The 17,654-nt window shown below is 39.6% G+C and overlaps 1 protein-coding gene across 8 annotated transcripts in view; it reads right to left on the bottom strand.

Annotated features, from left to right (window-relative positions):
• The window catches only part of abi1a (abl interactor 1a), a 68,807-nt gene that overhangs the window by 47,765 nt on the left and 3,388 nt on the right, over positions 1–17,654 (bottom strand). For all 8 annotated transcript variants that reach the window (XM_087788448.1, XM_087788450.1, XM_087788449.1 and 5 more), the window contains exon 2: positions 1,122–1,289. In XM_087788448.1, the coding sequence (XP_087644574.1) occupies positions 1,122–1,289 (168 nt within the window). The remainder of the gene's footprint in view (positions 1–1,121; positions 1,290–17,654) is intronic.

The raw sequence follows: 17,654 nt of genomic DNA, 5'->3' as shown, positions 1-17,654 counted from the left end.
CAGTCAAATCAAGAGTGAGTTGAAAGAATCGACAGTTATTTAGAAAGAATGGAGTCTGTGGAGGGAGGGAGGGAGGGGGAGGGAGAGGGAGAGGGAGAGAGAGAGAGAGAGCGAGAGAGAGAGAGAGCGAGAGAGAGAAACCGGAGTGTGTGGGAGCGTCTCCTCTGTGTGAGAGTGTGTGTGTTAGTGTGTGTGTCAGTGTGTGTGAGCATCTCCTCTAAATGGATGTGTGTGTGTGAGTGTGTGTGTTAGTGTGTGTGTCAGTGTGTGTGAGAGTGTGTGTGAGCATCTCCTCTAAATGGATGTGTGTGTGTGAGTGTGTTTGTGTTAGTGTGTGTGAGACTGTGTGTGTTAGTGTGTGTGAGACCGTGTGTGTTAGTGTGTGTGAGAGCGTGTGTTAGTGTGTGTGAGACCGTGTGTGTTAGTTTGTGTGAGAGCGTGTGTTAGTGTGTGTGAGACCATGTGTGTTAGTGTGTGTGTGTTAGTGTGTGTGAGAGCGTGTGTGAGAGCGTGTGTGAGAGCGTGTGTGAGAGCGTGTGTGAGAGCGTGTGTTAGTGTGTGAGACCGTGTGTGTTAGTGTGTGTGAGAGCGTGTGTGTTAGTGTGTGTGAGAGCGTGTGTTAGTGTGTGTGTGTGAGTGAGAGTGTGTGTTAGTGTGTGTGTGTGAGAGTGTGTGTTAGTGTGTGTGAGTGAGAGTGTGTGTTAGTGTGTGTGAGTGAGAGTGTGTGTTAGTGTGTGTGAGTGAGAGTGTGTGTGAGAGTGTGTGTTAGTGTGTGTGAGTGAGAGTGTGAGTGAGAGTGTGTGCGAGAGTGTGTGTTAGTGTGTGTGAGACCGTGTGTGTTAGTGTGTGTGAGAGCGTGTGTGAGAGCGTGTGTTAGTGTGTGTGAGACCGTGTGTGTTAGTGTGTGTGAGAGCGTGTGTTAGTGTGTGTGTGTGAGTGAGAGTGTGTGTTAGTGTGTGTGTGTGAGAGTGTGTGTTAGTGTGTGTGAGTGAGAGTGTGTGTTAGTGTGTGTGAGTGAGAGTGTGTGTGAGAGTGTGTGTTAGTGTGTGTGTGTGTGTGAGTGTGTGTGCGAGAGTGTGAGTGAGAGTGTGTGAGAGTGTGTGTGTGTGTGCGTCTCTGACCTGGGAGATGTGGTTGATGGACGACTCCATGCGCCGCAGCTGCGACGCTTGTATGTCCAGCAGCTGCAGAACATTGTTCGCTAAGGCGTTGATCTGATAAGCGACGCTGGCCAGAGACTGAGTCGTGTAGGCCTTGGTCTCCTCCAGAGCCTTCCTCTTGTCCTGGGCCTGCAGAGAGGACCAGACACGGGTCAGAGTCCAGGTCAACGTTCACACACTTGCAGCTCGTGATGGTGGAGGATGGAGGTCAACATCAGGACCCCCCCCACCCCCCCCATCAGGACCTCGACCCCCATCAAGACCTCGCCCCCCCATCTAGACCCCCCCCCCCCCCCCCCCCATCAATACCTCACCCCTCCATCAATACCTCACCCCTCCATCAAGACCTCACCCCCCCCATCAAGACCTCCTCCTCGTGCTCCAGATAGCGAGGAGACTCTCCAGGAATGTGATGATGTCATACTTCCTGTCACTAGTGAACATCTGATGTTTAAATAAGCAGCAGATACACAAGTGTGTAGTTACACGTCTGCAGATACACAAGTGTGTAGTTACACGTCTGCAGATACACAAGTGTGTAGTTACACGTCTGCAGATACACAAGTGTGTAGTTACACGTCTGCAGATACACAAGTGTGTAGTTACACGTCTGCAGATACACAAGTGTGTAGTTACACGTCTGCAGATACACAAGTGTGTAGCTACACGTCTGTCATAACAAACCTCCGGGTGAAGTAAAGCGTGGAATCATCTGCCAGAGCAGTGACGGAAGAAACAAACATCACAAGTGATTCGTTCAAGTTTGAAACTCAAACCAGAGGATTTCCTGAGTGTGTGTCGTCCACGAACAGCAACAGTGGCCGAAAAACGACTGGTTTTTCAAAGGAATTTCCCCCCAAAGTGATCAATAAAGTTCGATCCATTGATCTAAAACCCACACATTGACAAAAGGACAAGTTTAATGCACTAGAACACGCGCCTCATACGGAGCAAAACTCATTAAAAAACACTTAAAATTGTTTGTTTTTTAAAAAATATTATAAAAAATTCATTTTGAATAACTGACGGATTTATTTTACATAACGCGTCGTTGAAAAGGAACAATTCTGCCGCCCCAAAATCAACCCCCAACTAAAAGTGTGTAAGAAAATATCAAAAACAAATATATATATATATATACACACACAAATATCTCCAAATTATTTCATGAGAATGTATTGATATTCAGAGTTTATTACCTTTTTAGCTTTCAAATGACTCTCTTTTTGTCATTGTTTATTACTAGTTTATACTTTTGTATTTTCTTGAATTAATTATAATAAGATAAATGTTCACAGTGTTACATTTTTTCTGTTGTTATAAACATCCGTTTAAAGCAGTCGGAGGAAGAATGAAAAAAAACACAAGACCCCGGCGATGACTGAGGACGAGAGGATACAGTAAACTCCAGCCGCTTTTAAAGCTGATGTTTGGACATATTTTGGTTTGAAAACAAAGACGAGTGATGTTTACCTTGTGGCTGATAAAGATGTTATATTTTTATTCAACACTTTCTCAGTGTTAACTTGATCTTATAAAGTTTATATTTTATTGAGTATTGTTTCGTTTGTTTAAATGCTTCGCGGTCTGGAAAAGCTCTATAAAAATAAATGTATTCTCCAGCCACACCATCAATGTAGCGACGCTTCATTCTGAGGCGTTTCCACTCGAGTGTTTGTCAAAGCTTCAGATCTGCGGTGACGTCTCTCGTAGATGCGTCTGGACGATGATGATGACGATGATGATGAAACGTGTCGAGGCAGTGACCCGGACTGTAAACCTGCACCGGCAGCTCATGGAGTCCAAAGAGTCGCCTGAAGCCACAGTACTTAACGGCGCCAGTGATGCGCGAGCTCATGATGGCACCGGACAGAGATAATGGCCAGAAAGTGTGTCACCGTCTCACTGCTGACGCCGGCGGGGAAACTAATCCAGGAGCGATCCCCGAGCAGTGAAAAGCTGCTGACCTGGAGCGCCGCCATCAGAGGGGTCAAGAGGTCAAGCCACGACCAGAGGAGATTTTCAGCGGCGGATTCAGAGTTAAAGTCCATCCACGCCCCAGACCACGTGAAGCGCTCTGCCAGCGGTGCGGGAAAACACCCGGAGTAGCTACGATATCGGTCCCTACGATATATGTATTATATATTTTATATGGGTTAAAGAAACGTCAACAGAACGTTTACATGATTTCCCCGATTTAAATCAATTATTAAATGTATATTAGCTAATTATTTCGGAACTCGACTGTTTCATTGTACAGTTGTGCGTTATTATTAGTAAAACAGCTTCAGCCAATCAGCGGCTTCGTCACATGTAGCGCGGACACTTCCTGTTGGTGTCAAAGTCACATGATCGTCAGACCAGGAAATGAGAGAAAGTGATGATGTTGACGAAGATCGTCTTCTTGTCTATAAATGTTTTATGAGGTAAAAATATCATGTAAACGTTCTGTTGATGTTTATTTAACACATAAAAAATATTTTTAAGAGACGTTCGCATATGCAGCGTCATCATGTAGGAAGTGGGGAACGATATTGTAGGGGGGACCGATATTGTAGGGGGGAACGATATTGTAGGGGGGAACGATATTGTAGGGGGGATATATATTGTAGGGGGGACCGATATTGTAGGGGGGACATATATTGTAGGGGGGACCGATATTGTAGGGGGGGCGATATTGTAGGGGGGACATATATTGTAGGGGGGACCGATATTGTAGGGGGGGCGATATTGTAGGGGGGACATATATTGTAGGGGGGACCGATATTGTAGGGGGGGCGATATTGTAGGGGGGACATATATTGTAGGGGGGACCGATATTGTAGGGGGGGCGATATTGTAGGGGGGACATATATTGTAGGGGGGACCGATATTGTAGGGGGGGCGATATTGTAGGGGGGACATATATTGTAGGGGGGCGATATTGTAGGGGGGACATATATTGTAGGGGGGACCGATATTGTAGGGGGGACATATATTGTAGGGGGGACCGATATTGTAGGGGGGACATATATTGTAGGGGGGCGATATTGTAGGGGGGACATATATTGTAGGGGGGACGATATTGAAGCTACACCGGCAAACAGACTTTGGTCCATGATTTAATTCAAATGTGTAAATTATATGTTATTCCAGAGATCACTGCACACAACGTTTGAATAACTTCTATCTTATTGCTGACCTTTAACCCTGCAACAAATACATGTTGATTACATACAATTTCATCGCACACCTACACAACAGACCAGCAACAAGGGATTGACCCATAAAGCAGATTAATACGTTGATATCTTTATCTTAATACGTTGATATCTTTATCTTAATACGTTGATATCTTTATCTGCATCAGCCCTTTTTTTTAAAACCAGAGGACGATTATAAATGAATAAAAAATGTTTTCCTGTCGTTTCAACTTGATGATCATAATCTGTTGAGTTAGTTAATAAACAAATCTGCTCAACAGTTTGGATTTTCTTAACACACTTTTGTAAAAGTTTAAATCAGCTTCAAAATAAAGGTCCATTCAAAAAACAAGTTAAGTCGATCTGTACCAACAACTATAACTAGTCGAGTGAACGACTCGTGTGGACAAAGTTTAACACATTTCTCTTGAAGTCATTTAAACACTCAAAGTAAACACACCGTGATGTTCAGATAAATCATTATTTTGCTTATTCATCATCATTAAACAACTACAAGAACTAAAATCAAAACTAAAAGTGTAATTTCAGTTTTGAACTCAATACAGTCTTTTATTATAAATCATAAAAAATATTTACAAAGTAATGACTTTTTAATTTTACACTTGTTTAAATGAACATTTATTTGAACTTGCAAACGTAACACTGCATACGCTCCCATGATGCTTTGCCGCCCAGCCAACAACAATCGCAGCCGTCAACGACTTTAGACGGAACAACATGGACGTAGAATCTGAATACAGTATTTTATCGACCAATCATCCGTCACTAAGTAGATCAGTGTGTAGCAAGGCATCATGGGAGTTGGATGATTTGATGACACCATAAGTAAGGTAGGGTGTGGTCATTAGTAAAGTTTATGTGATGTTCAAATAAATCACATGTTTGTAAGTAAGACTAGTTATAATGATTTATAATAGTAATGATTTTAAATCAGTAGATTAGTTAAAGAAAATATAATCTTGTTGATCATAATAAAAATGTCATGTTTCGTTTTTTGGTTTATTTGCTTGTTAGTCTGTAATTAATGAAGCAATTTAATAGATAAACATTCAATGTAGCCATTAATAATTTGTCTACAATTAATCCAATTTATAGTATATAAACAAAAACAAAGTGCAGACATACAACCTCTTTCCGACAGAAAATCAAAAGTATATTTAAATCTTAATTAAATAACTGATTGTAGAGTTTTCTTCCAAAATAGCTTAAATTTCAGCGCAAAAAATCTCAATATTTCCAATATTAAAGTCAAGCGTCTTACATCCGAACGAACTGGAGAAAATAACTTGATAAATTGTGATTTTGGGTACAATATACGAGTGAAACACAACATTTGATGGAATCAACATAAAACACTGTCCTGTTGTCCAGGCCTGCAGGAATGACACATTCATAGATTTTAATAAAATGTATTTCTTTAGATTTTTAACTGTTTTTTGAACTGTGAAAACATTGAACAACAGCAATGGAATAGAACAAATAAAACTAGAGTGAAAATATCTACATAAAACTGGATGAACCAATGGATATCTAAACATATTTTATTACTTTTTATTGTACGATATATGGAAAAAATATCGATATTGCGATATTGTCACGTGTGATATACATCGAAAACATGTCATTTATAAAAAAAAAATGTAGTATATAAACCAAGCATTTCTTAAATGTGTACTTTGACCAATCGGTGTCACGTTCTGTAAAGTTGTCAATTTGTACTTCTATGTCTCGTTGTTGTTTACGTCTCCGTCCGTCTGTGCAGCGCAGCTTGTTGGGCTCGGTTGCTATGGCGACGCGTCTTCCTCGGCATCAAAGCGCAAAAATAAACGAAAAGGAAATATCGCATGGTTTTCCTTACGCCCCGGACCTTCACTGCAGTCCTCGAGCACGTGCTCGGCTACATTTTAGGTGAACGAAAAAAACATTGCATTAATATCGATATCGCACTTCAACACACAGATATCAGTATCGCACATATTTCCGATAAGGTGCAGCTCCATTCATAACCCAAACAAAATCTGTCCTTGTTCCTGGAACACAGATATAATCACAACCAATAAGTGAGATCCAAACCCGTGACGTTCAGTTTGACCAAAACTAGCCGCTTTGACCCATTTCACAGACGGACGGCGAGGGATTGAAATCGTTCGTGTAAAGGGGGGGTCGGGGGGGGGGGAACTATCTGGGTTGTTCCATCCAGTGTGAGGTCACGCGAGGTTAAATCTTTCATCCCCACTTTAATCACACCAACGTAATTCTGTGGTTACATGCGGAGAGAAAATCCTCCAGAGGAACCTCCAGGGGTAACGTCGGGTCGTGATGTTGTGCAGTCGTGACAAGAGGTCAATGGATGACCCCTCCCTGACCCCCCATAAACCCCTCATGTCCCAACATCAATAACATCAATAGGTCAGACGGACACAAATCCACAAACTAACCAGAAATGTCGATCAGTTGCCCTCGAACACTGTGCTAATGCCTACATTTAACCCCTTCATGAATACAATGATTTACAAGTAACTTATGCTTTGTTTCCATCTTGAATTCATTTGTATTTGATGAATACTGGCAAGAATGTGTTGATAGGATATGTATCACGATACAATATATAGCGATATACAGTATAGTGATAGTGTAGTATTGTCCAGTACTTGACTCTGGTGTTGTGATAGTGTAGTAACAGGTATATATGTGTAGTATTGTCCAGTACTTGACTCTGGTGTTGTGATAGTGTAGTAACAAGTATATATGTGTAGTATTGTCCAGTACTTGACTCTGGTGTTGTGATAGTGTAGTAACAATTATATATGTGTAGTATTGTCCAGTACTTGACTCTGGTGTTGTGATAGTGGAGTAACAAGTATATATGTGTAGTATTGTCCAGTACTTGACTCTGGTGTTGTGTTAGTGTAGTAACAAGTATACAGTATATGTGTAGTATTGTCCAGTACTTGACTCTGGTGTTTTGATAGTGTAGTAACAATTATATATGTGTAGTATTGTCCAGTACTTGACTCTGGTGTTGTGATAGTGGAGTAACAAGTATATATGTGTAGTATTGTCCAGTACTTGACTCTGGTGTTGTGTTAGTGTAGTAACAATTATATATGTGTAGTATTGTCCAGTACTTGACTCTGGTGTTGTGATAGTGTAGTAACAAGTATATATGTGTAGTATTGTCCAGTACTTGACTCTGGTGTTGTGTTAGTGTAGTAACAAGTATACAGTATATGTGTAGTATTGTCCAGTACTTGACTCTGGTGTTGTGATAGTGTAGTAACAAGTATATACAGTATGTGTAGTATTGTCCAGTACTTGACTCTGGTGTTGTGATAGTGTAGTTTTCAAACCAAAATATGTCCAAACATCAGCTTTAAAAGCTGCAGAACTCCACAGTATCCTCTCGTCCTCAGTCATCGGCAGGATTTTATTCTTCTTTCAGCTTTAGGACTTAATGTCTGCTGCCATGTAGAGGACATTTAGTTGTAAAACGATAATGAACAAATGCGTTACAGTGCTGTTGAATATTGAAACGGTATCATGGGGGAAAAAAGCAATATTTAAGTGTATTAATATTTCTTTCAGCCCTAGGAATGGGTAGCTGGGTATTTTTCATTCCGGTTCTGTGCTCTGTTTCCTCCCCCGCTTGTGCGGTGCTGAGCTGAATGTACAGAAATCCTTGTGTATCCACTTCTCAGGGCGAGTCCTGATGCAGACACATCTTCACCGTCGGTGCTTTGTTAGTGACGGCAGCGTTTGCTCTAGACTTTAAAACCCGGTTCTGGATTGAGGTCAATCTGTACAGTGGGGTGTCCCTGTGGCAGATCAGGCACTTTCCTCCTCAGCCCGGGGGATGGGGGGTCTAGCAGGGCAGCGACTGGGAGGATGTTTCCGTCTGAGCTCCACCGGAAACTCCTTCTGTGATTCGAGAACTTGTGAAACTTTGAGCAGATTAGTGGAAGCAAACACGCCTTGTTTTCACTGACAGGCTGGTGAGAAGGAACTTCCCAGGATACGAATCACTTCTTGTATCTGCCACTCCCTTCCTGTCGCCACAGCAGTAGATCATTCTGCTCAGAAAAACATCCAAGGGTTACTTTTCTAAAACTTTCTTCAGCGGCTTAAGGATTCTGACGCCCTCCTGCTGTGACTTATTCACTTCATCCCTCTTTAAGAACCTGCTGAAGCTCGTCGTCTCTTCCTGGATCGTCTGCTCTGTCATTACTGCTGGAAATATGAGAGTTCCTGAGCTTAGCGTGGAAGAAAATGTATATACACTACAATACTACACTATCACAACACCAGAGTCAAGTACTGGACAATACTACACATATATACTTGTTACGACACTATCACAACACCAGAGTCAAGTACTGGACAATACTACACATATATACTTGTTACTGCACTATCACAACATCAGAGTCAAGTACTGGACAATACTACACATATATACTTGTTACTACACTATCACAACATCAGAGTCAAGTACTGGACAATACTACACATATATACTTGTTACTGCACTATCACAACATCAGAGTCTAGTACTGGACAATACTACACATATATACTTGTTACTACACTATCACAACACCAGAGTCAAGTACTGAACAATAATACACATATACTGTATACTTGTTACTACACTATCACAACACCAGAGTCAAGTACTGGACAATACTACACATATATACTTGTTACTACACTATCACAACATCAGAGTCAAGTACTGGACAATACTACACATATATACTTGTTACTACACTATCACAACACCAGAGTCAAGTACTGGACAATACTACACATATATACTTGTTACTACACTATCACAACACCAGAGTCAAGTACTGGACAATACTACACATATATACTTGTTACTACACCATCACAACACCAGAGACAAGTACTGGACAATACTACACATATATACTTATTACTACACTATCACTATATATGGTATCGTAGATTCTGTGTCATGACATGTATCGTATCAACACTCTTGTCAATACACAGACTTACTATTTACCCTCATTTAAACTGATATATACAGAAGTAAGTAAGATATAGTATCTACTCTGTCAACTGGTTCTCATGTTTATTTTTGCCATACACGTAAAAAGTATGTGATCCTGAAGCAGCGAGTTCTGGTCAGATATGTCCTTCTAGAACCATTTCATTGGACGACTGATGTCAAGTTCCTTCAAAACATCAAACTATACCTTCAAACAGGGAGAACAGGCTCCATGTGCTGGAGCTTCACCGACAGCACAGGCATGTATGAACATCTGATGTTAAACCAACACAGCTGACGAGCTGTGTGTGTGTGTGTGTGCGCGTGTTTGTGCGTGTATATGTGCGTGTATGTGTGCGTGTGCGTGTATGTGTACGTGTGTGTGTGTGTGTGTGTGTGTGTGTATGTGTGCGTGTATGTGTGTGTGTATGTGTGCGTGTATGTGTGCGTGTATGTGTGCGTGTATGTGTGCGTGTGTGTGTGTATATGTGTGTGTGTGTGCGTGTGTTTGTGCGTGTATATGTGTGTGTGTGTGTGTGTGTGTGTGCGTGTGTGTGTGCGTGTGTTTGTGCGTGTATACATGTGTGTGTGTGTGTGCGTGTGCGTGTGCGTGTGCGTGTGTGTGTGTGTTTTCCAACATGTCCGCAGGGGAAGTGTGGTGGGAGCGTAACGAGGGAAAATATTTTGGAATGTCTTGAATTCCACCTCGAGCTCTGCGTCGTGAAACATCCTCCGAGGAGAAGAATCGATCCAAAGCAAACAATCTACCGTATTTACTGGACTATAAGTGTCAGTTTTTCTTCATAGTTTGTCCGGGGGTGAGATTATACTCTGGAGCGACTTATGTGTGAAATTATGAACACATTATTATATCATTTCACATGTTATTGTCACACTAAACCACAAGAGGGCGCTCTAGGCCTGTGTTGATCATTTCCACGTAGAAGAGGAAGCATCTTCTACCTCCGGAGTTAGTTAGTTGTTTAAAAGTGACACGAGGATGAAGAGTTATTTGGAGTTACACGGATGGTTTGGTAAACTAGTTAGTTATTGATGCTATAGTTCTCTGAATAACTCTTCATATGTTATGTTAACATACCAGGTTCTCACTTCATGTAACGTAACATTATTCTGTTGTTGCCTCTAGTTTTATTTTAACTTGTCTTTCAAGATCACATGTCTGTTCTTGGGTTTTATCAAATCAATTTCCCCCAAAAATGCGACTTATACTCCAGTGCGACTTATATATGTTTTTACTTCTTTATTATGCATTTTATGTCTGGAGCGACTTGTACTCCGGAGACACTTATAGTCCGGAGAATACGGTAAATCCTGGCGGCATCATCTCAGAGGAACCTTCTCTCAGGCTGATGATCCAAGTGAGGATTCAAGGTTCAGTAGCTCAGGAAGGAGCTTCAACCCTTGATGTATTGACCACTGATGACCTGAGACTGGACTAGAGTTTCCTGGATGTTGAGCTCCAGACGACACTGATCACTCGAGAGCCGCCGTGAAGACTTGACAGTCTAGTCTGTAAATACTACAACACCAGAGTCAAGTACTGGACAATAACACACATATATACTTGTTACTACACTATCACAACACCAGAGTCAAGTACTGGACAATACTACACATATATACTTGTTACTACACTATCACAACACCAGAGTCAAGTACTGGACAATAACACACATATATACTTGTTACTACACTATCACAACACCAGAGTCAAGTACTGGACAATACTACACATATATACTTGTTACTACACTATCACAACACCAGAGTCAAGTACTGGACAATACTACACATATATACTTGTTACTACACTATCACAACACCAGAGTCAAGTACTGGACAATAATACACATATATACCGGTTACTACACTATCACAACACCAGAGTCAAGTACTGGACAATAATACACATATATACTTGTTACTACACTATCACAACACCAGAGTCAAGTACTGGACAATAATACACATATACTGTATACTTGTTACTACACTATCACAACACCAGAGTCAAGTACTGGACAATACTACACATATATACTTGTTACTACACTATCACAACACCAGAGTCTAGTACTGGACAATACTACACATATACTCGTTACTACACTATCACAACACCAGAGTCAAGTACTGGACAATAATACACATATACTGTATACTTGTTACTACACTATCACAACACCAGAGTCAAGTACTGGACAATACTACACATATATACGTGTTACTACACTATCACTACACCAGAGTCAAGTACTGGACAATACTACACATATATACTTGTTACTACACTATCACAACACCAGAGTCAAGTACTGGACAATACTACACATATATACTTGTTACTACACTATCACAACACCAGAGTCTAGTACTGGACAATACTACACATATACTTGTTACTACACTATCACAACACCAGAGTCAAGTACTGGACAATACTACACATATATACTTGTTACTACACTATCACAACACCAGAGTCTAGTACTGGACAATACTACACATATACTCGTTACTACACTATCACAACACCAGAGTCAAGTACTGGACAATAATACACATATACTGTATACTTGTTACTACACTATCACTACACCAGAGTCAAGTACTGGACAATACTACACATATATACTTGTTACTACACTATCACAACACCAGAGTCAAGTACTGGACAATACTACACATATATACTTGTTACTACACTATCACAACACCAGAGTCTAGTACTGGACAATACTACACATATACTTGTTACTACACTATCACAACACCAGAGTCTAGTTTCCCCATTTTGACTCTTCTATGAAACAACCTCCAGTGACCCATGACCTCTCTTTCATCAGCCATTTTTGGAAGAAAGATGTCGTCACCATCGCATGACAAAAACGGGAATAAAAACATGACAAAAACTTCAGCAGGGAGTTAAGTTAAGACGTGTCACAGACGAATGTTACTTCAAAAATAATCTTATTTCCAAATAAAACACCTTTAAGACAGTGATAATGAGTAGAAATTAAATGATATAAATGTTATTTTCTTTCCGTTCGTTGTAACCCCCGGGACTGCACTGCTCGACTCACTCAGGATATATTTAACACAGTTAAATGTTTCAATGTGTTCACTGAAGTGATTCATCAATGACTCGTTTTTAAGAAAAACACCCATGAGTCACCTTGTGTGACGCCAAACAAAATCACAAGAGAATCATTGACATGGACTCAGAATTTATTAAATTATTATTTTCTAAAATGTACCAGAAGGTATGATTGTGATTTTACCCTTTTATTCTTGGAATCTTGATCTTCACCATGTCTTTGTTTACGCTCCAGAGAATCAACTGGTCAAACAATATTGATGGTTAAACACGTGGTCAATAACCCGTTACTCATCCTAACTAGTGGCACGTTTAGAGGTCGCGCTACAAACATGAACGTCTCTCTGTATTCATTCACGTTCCGTTACTTTGTGGCTCATCTTTGACCCGTGATAGTAACAACTATGTTGATACTTAACTTTGGGAAATACTTTAAATAAAGTATAAAAACAAGAAAACATTTACTACCCAACATACTAGGAAAAACATTAAATTCCCTCATTTGATGTTAATTGTATCGTTTGTAATGTAATCACACTTGAAATGAGAAGAAAATTAAACGACATCCGAGTAAGATAATAATAATAATTAAAAAAAACTATATTCGCTCTAAATTGGTGCTTGGTTCTGTTTTTGTAATGTTTATTTAGTATATCATCTTATTAAATATTTTATTCTGTGAGCACAGAACCGAAATAAAAAATACCCAGCTACCCATTACTAGGGCTGTAAGAATTATTAATACACTTAAGTATTGCTTTTTTCCCCCATGATACCGTTTCAATATTCAACAGCACTGTAACGCATTTGTTTATTATCGTGTTACAATTAAATTTCCTCTACATGGCAGCAGACATTAAGTCCTAAAGCTGAAAGAAGAATAAAATCCTGCCGATGACTGAGAATGAGAGGATACAGTGAGTCCAGCAGCTTTTAAAGCTGATGTTTGGACATATTTTGGTTTGAAAACAAATGAAAGCAGTTACGACTTCATCAAGAGTCATGTGGTCTGTAAATACTACAACACCAGAGTCAAGTACTGGACAATACTACACATATATATACTTGTTACTACACTATCACAACACCAGAGTCAAGTACTGGACAATACTACACATATATCCTTGTTACTACACCAGCACAACACCAGAGTCAAGTACTGGACAATACTACACATATATCCTTGTTACTACACCAGCACAACACCAGAGTCAAGTACTGGACAATACTACACATATATCCTTGTTACTACACCAGCACAACACCAGAGTCAAGTACTGGACAATACTACACATATATACTTGTTACTACACTATCACAACACCAGAGTCAAGTACTGCACAATACTACACATATATCCTTGTTACTACACTATCACAACACCAGAGTCAAGTACTGGACAATACTACACATATATACTTGTTACTACACTATCACAACACCAGAGTCAAGTACTGGACAATACTACACATCTATACTTGTTACTACACTATCACAACACCAGAGTCAAGTACTGGACAATACTACACATATATACTTGTTACTACACTATCACAACACCAGAGTCAAGTACTGGACAATACTACACATCTATACTTGTTACTACACTATCACAACACCAGAGTCAAGTACTGGACAATACTACACATATATACTTGTTACTACACTATCACAACACCAGAGTCAAGTACTGCACAATACTACACATATATCCTTGTTACTACACTATCACAACACCAGAGTCAAGTACTGGACAATACTACACATATATACTTGTTACTACACGATCACAACACCAGAGTCAAGTACTGGACAATACTACACATCTATACTTGTTACTACACTATCACAACACCAGAGTCAAGTACTGGACAATACTACACATATATACTTGTTACTACACTATCACAACACCAGAGTCAAGTACTGGACAATACTACACATATATACTTGTTACTACACTATCACAACACCAGAGTCAAGTACTGGACAATACTACACATCTATACTTGTTACTACACTATCACAACACCAGAGTCAAGTACTGGACAATACTACACATATATACTTGTTACTACACTATCACAACACCAGAGTCAAGTACTGGACAATACTACACATCTATACTTGTTACTACACTATCACAACACCAGAGTCAAGTACTGGACAATACTACACATATATACTTGTTACTACACTATCACAACACCAGAGTCAAGTACTGCACAATACTACACATATATCCTTGTTACTACACTATCACAACACCAGAGTCAAGTACTGGACAATACTACACATATATACTTGTTACTACACGATCACAACACCAGAGTCAAGTACTGGACAATACTACACATCTATACTTGTTACTACACTATCACAACACCAGAGTCAAGTACTGGACAATACTACACATATATACTTGTTACTACACTATCACTACACCAGAGTCAAGTACTGGACAATACTACACATCTATACTTGTTACTACACTATCACAACACCAGAGTCAAGTACTGGACAATACTACACATATATACAGTACTTGTTACTACACTATCACAACACCAGAGTCAAGTACTGGACAATACTACACATATATACTTGTTACTACACTATCACTACACCAGAGTCAAGTACTGGACAATACTACACATATATACAGTACTTGTTACTACACTATCACAACACCAGGGTCAAGTACTGGACAATACTACACATCTATACTTGTTACTACACTATCACAACACCAGAGTCAAGCACTGGACAAAACTACACATATATACTTGTTAATACACTATCACAACACTAGAGTAAAGTACTGGACAATACTACACATATATACTTGTTACTACACTATCACAACACCAGAGTCAAGTACTGGACAATACTACACATGTATACTTGTTATTAAACTATCACAACCAACTTAAATCTTTAAATTCCCACAATGCATTTCTCTCAATAAAGAGCCGATTGATCGTGTGAGTAAAAGTCACTTGAAGACGACTAGAGTTTCTTCTCACAGAAGTGAGTCTGAAGTTTGAATGTCACCTCGTCGTGAGGCAGATGGAGTCGGAGCGAGAGGCCAGAAGGTCCTGCAGACCTGAGGAGATGTTGGAATACATTTGGTACGACAGCGACAGCGAGGAGGAGAAACTCGTGAATACTCATTAACCCTTCAACGACCTTCCTGGGGTGACTTTCTAATCCGCTTTAGTGAAGGAAAGTCACCTGCGACATATTTTTCACCGGAAAACTTTGAAGGAAAAGATTCTGTGACGAAGAAACACATTTTAAAACTGTGTAAATACCGTTTAATGACGTCTTTTTGATCAACAGTTGTTGGAGTTCAGAGAAGGATCATCGTACTTTAAGTAAAATATGATAACCATCTCACTTTAAGTCATAAATGTTTATAGCAACTTGTTTTCTTCAATGTCTTGACCAGTTGAACGTCTGGAGAAACTAAACAAGGTTCATTTCTTTACATACATAAGTTCATGATATGTAAAATAACTTAAAGGTTTCATTTAATAACAACAAAAACGGGTTTTTCTTCTCTCTTTTAGACACGTGACGCACACAGAAGCTAGTACTTCATATATAACTAGGGCTGCATGATATTGGAAATAAGTGCAAGATTCAATATTGGTGTCTTGAAGTGCGATATCGAAAATAATGCGATATTTCCCTTTCGTTTATTTCCGCGCTTCAGTGTCAACATGATGGTATTAAAATATCTCTTCTAACGCTCAGTCTCGCGGGACTTGCATCGGTTTCCCATGAAACTGAGTGACATCAGAGAGGAGCCGCCGGCACATCACTAAATCAATAATAAATCCTTGTACACGCACACATAACACTTTATAAATGACGCTAACAACTTAGCTCGTTAGCATACGGTGAAGACGGACAGGTTTACAATCTTATAAGAAAACAACTGAGACGAGATGAAAAGTTCTTACAATATGTTGCTTTAACAAAGGAGGTTGAAAGAGACGAGTGACTGGATCACTAGTGTTTGACTAGATCATAAGTTAGTATTACTTCACTGGATCACTAGTGTTTGACTAGATCAGAAGTTAGTGTTACTTCACTGGATCACTAGTGTTTGACTAGATCATAAGTTAGTATTACTTCACTGGATCACTAGTGTTTGACTAGATCAGAAGTTAGTATTACTTCACTGGATCACTAGTGTTTGACTAGATCATAAGTTAGTATTACTTCACTGGATCACTAGTGTTTGACTAGATCATAAGTTAGTATTACTTCACTGGATCACTAGTGTTTGACTAGATCATAAGTTAGTATTACTTCACTGGATCACTAGTGTTTGACTAGATCATAAGTTAGTATTACTTCACTGGATCACTAGTATTTGACTAGATCATAAGTTAGTATTACTTCACTGGATCACTAGTGTTTGACTAGATCATAAGTTAGTATTACTTCACTGGATCACTAGTGTTTGACTAGATCATAAGTTAGTATTACTTCACTGGATATACTGAGCCAAGATGCGTCGCCATAGCAACCGAGCCCAACAAGCTGCACAGTTCACAGACGGACGGAGACGTAAACAACAACGAGACATAGAAGTACAAATTGACAACTTTACAGAACGTGACACCGATTGGTCGAAGTGAACATTTAAGAAATACTTGATTTATACAATAAAACATTATAAATTATCATGTTTTCGATGTATATCGCACGTGCCAATATATTGATAATTTTACGATATATTGTGCAGCCGAACCATTATGCATATTCTGCACACAGAAGCTAGTACTTCATATACAACCGTTTAAATAACAGCCTAATGACATCATTGATGACAGTGAGACGTACGGATATGTTGTACGTCATGTATGTTTTTCTACACGTGTAACCGTAGAGACGGTGTCTCCACATAAACACCCTATAAAGATAAATCCCTTCCAGTAGTCATCAGACAAAAAATCTGTCGTTGTAGACCCACTTCAAATACTACATTATAGAAAACAACAGATGAATCACTGAACCAAGTTTACCATATTTGCTGCACGATGATGTTAATGTGAGAAAAGTACTGAAAAAAAGTGCGACTAATGGTCTGAAAACACTAAAAAGTTAAACCTGATGGAAATTTAGGCGTTTTCCACGAAGAAGTA

This window comes from Callionymus lyra, chromosome 4 (genome assembly GCF_982586985.1).
Source record: "Callionymus lyra chromosome 4, fCalLyr1.hap1.1, whole genome shotgun sequence".
Taxonomy (NCBI): Eukaryota; Metazoa; Chordata; class Actinopteri; order Syngnathiformes; family Callionymidae; genus Callionymus; species Callionymus lyra.
The sequence above is the reverse complement of the archived record's forward strand: the minus strand, read 5'-3'. Positions and strand labels throughout refer to the sequence as shown.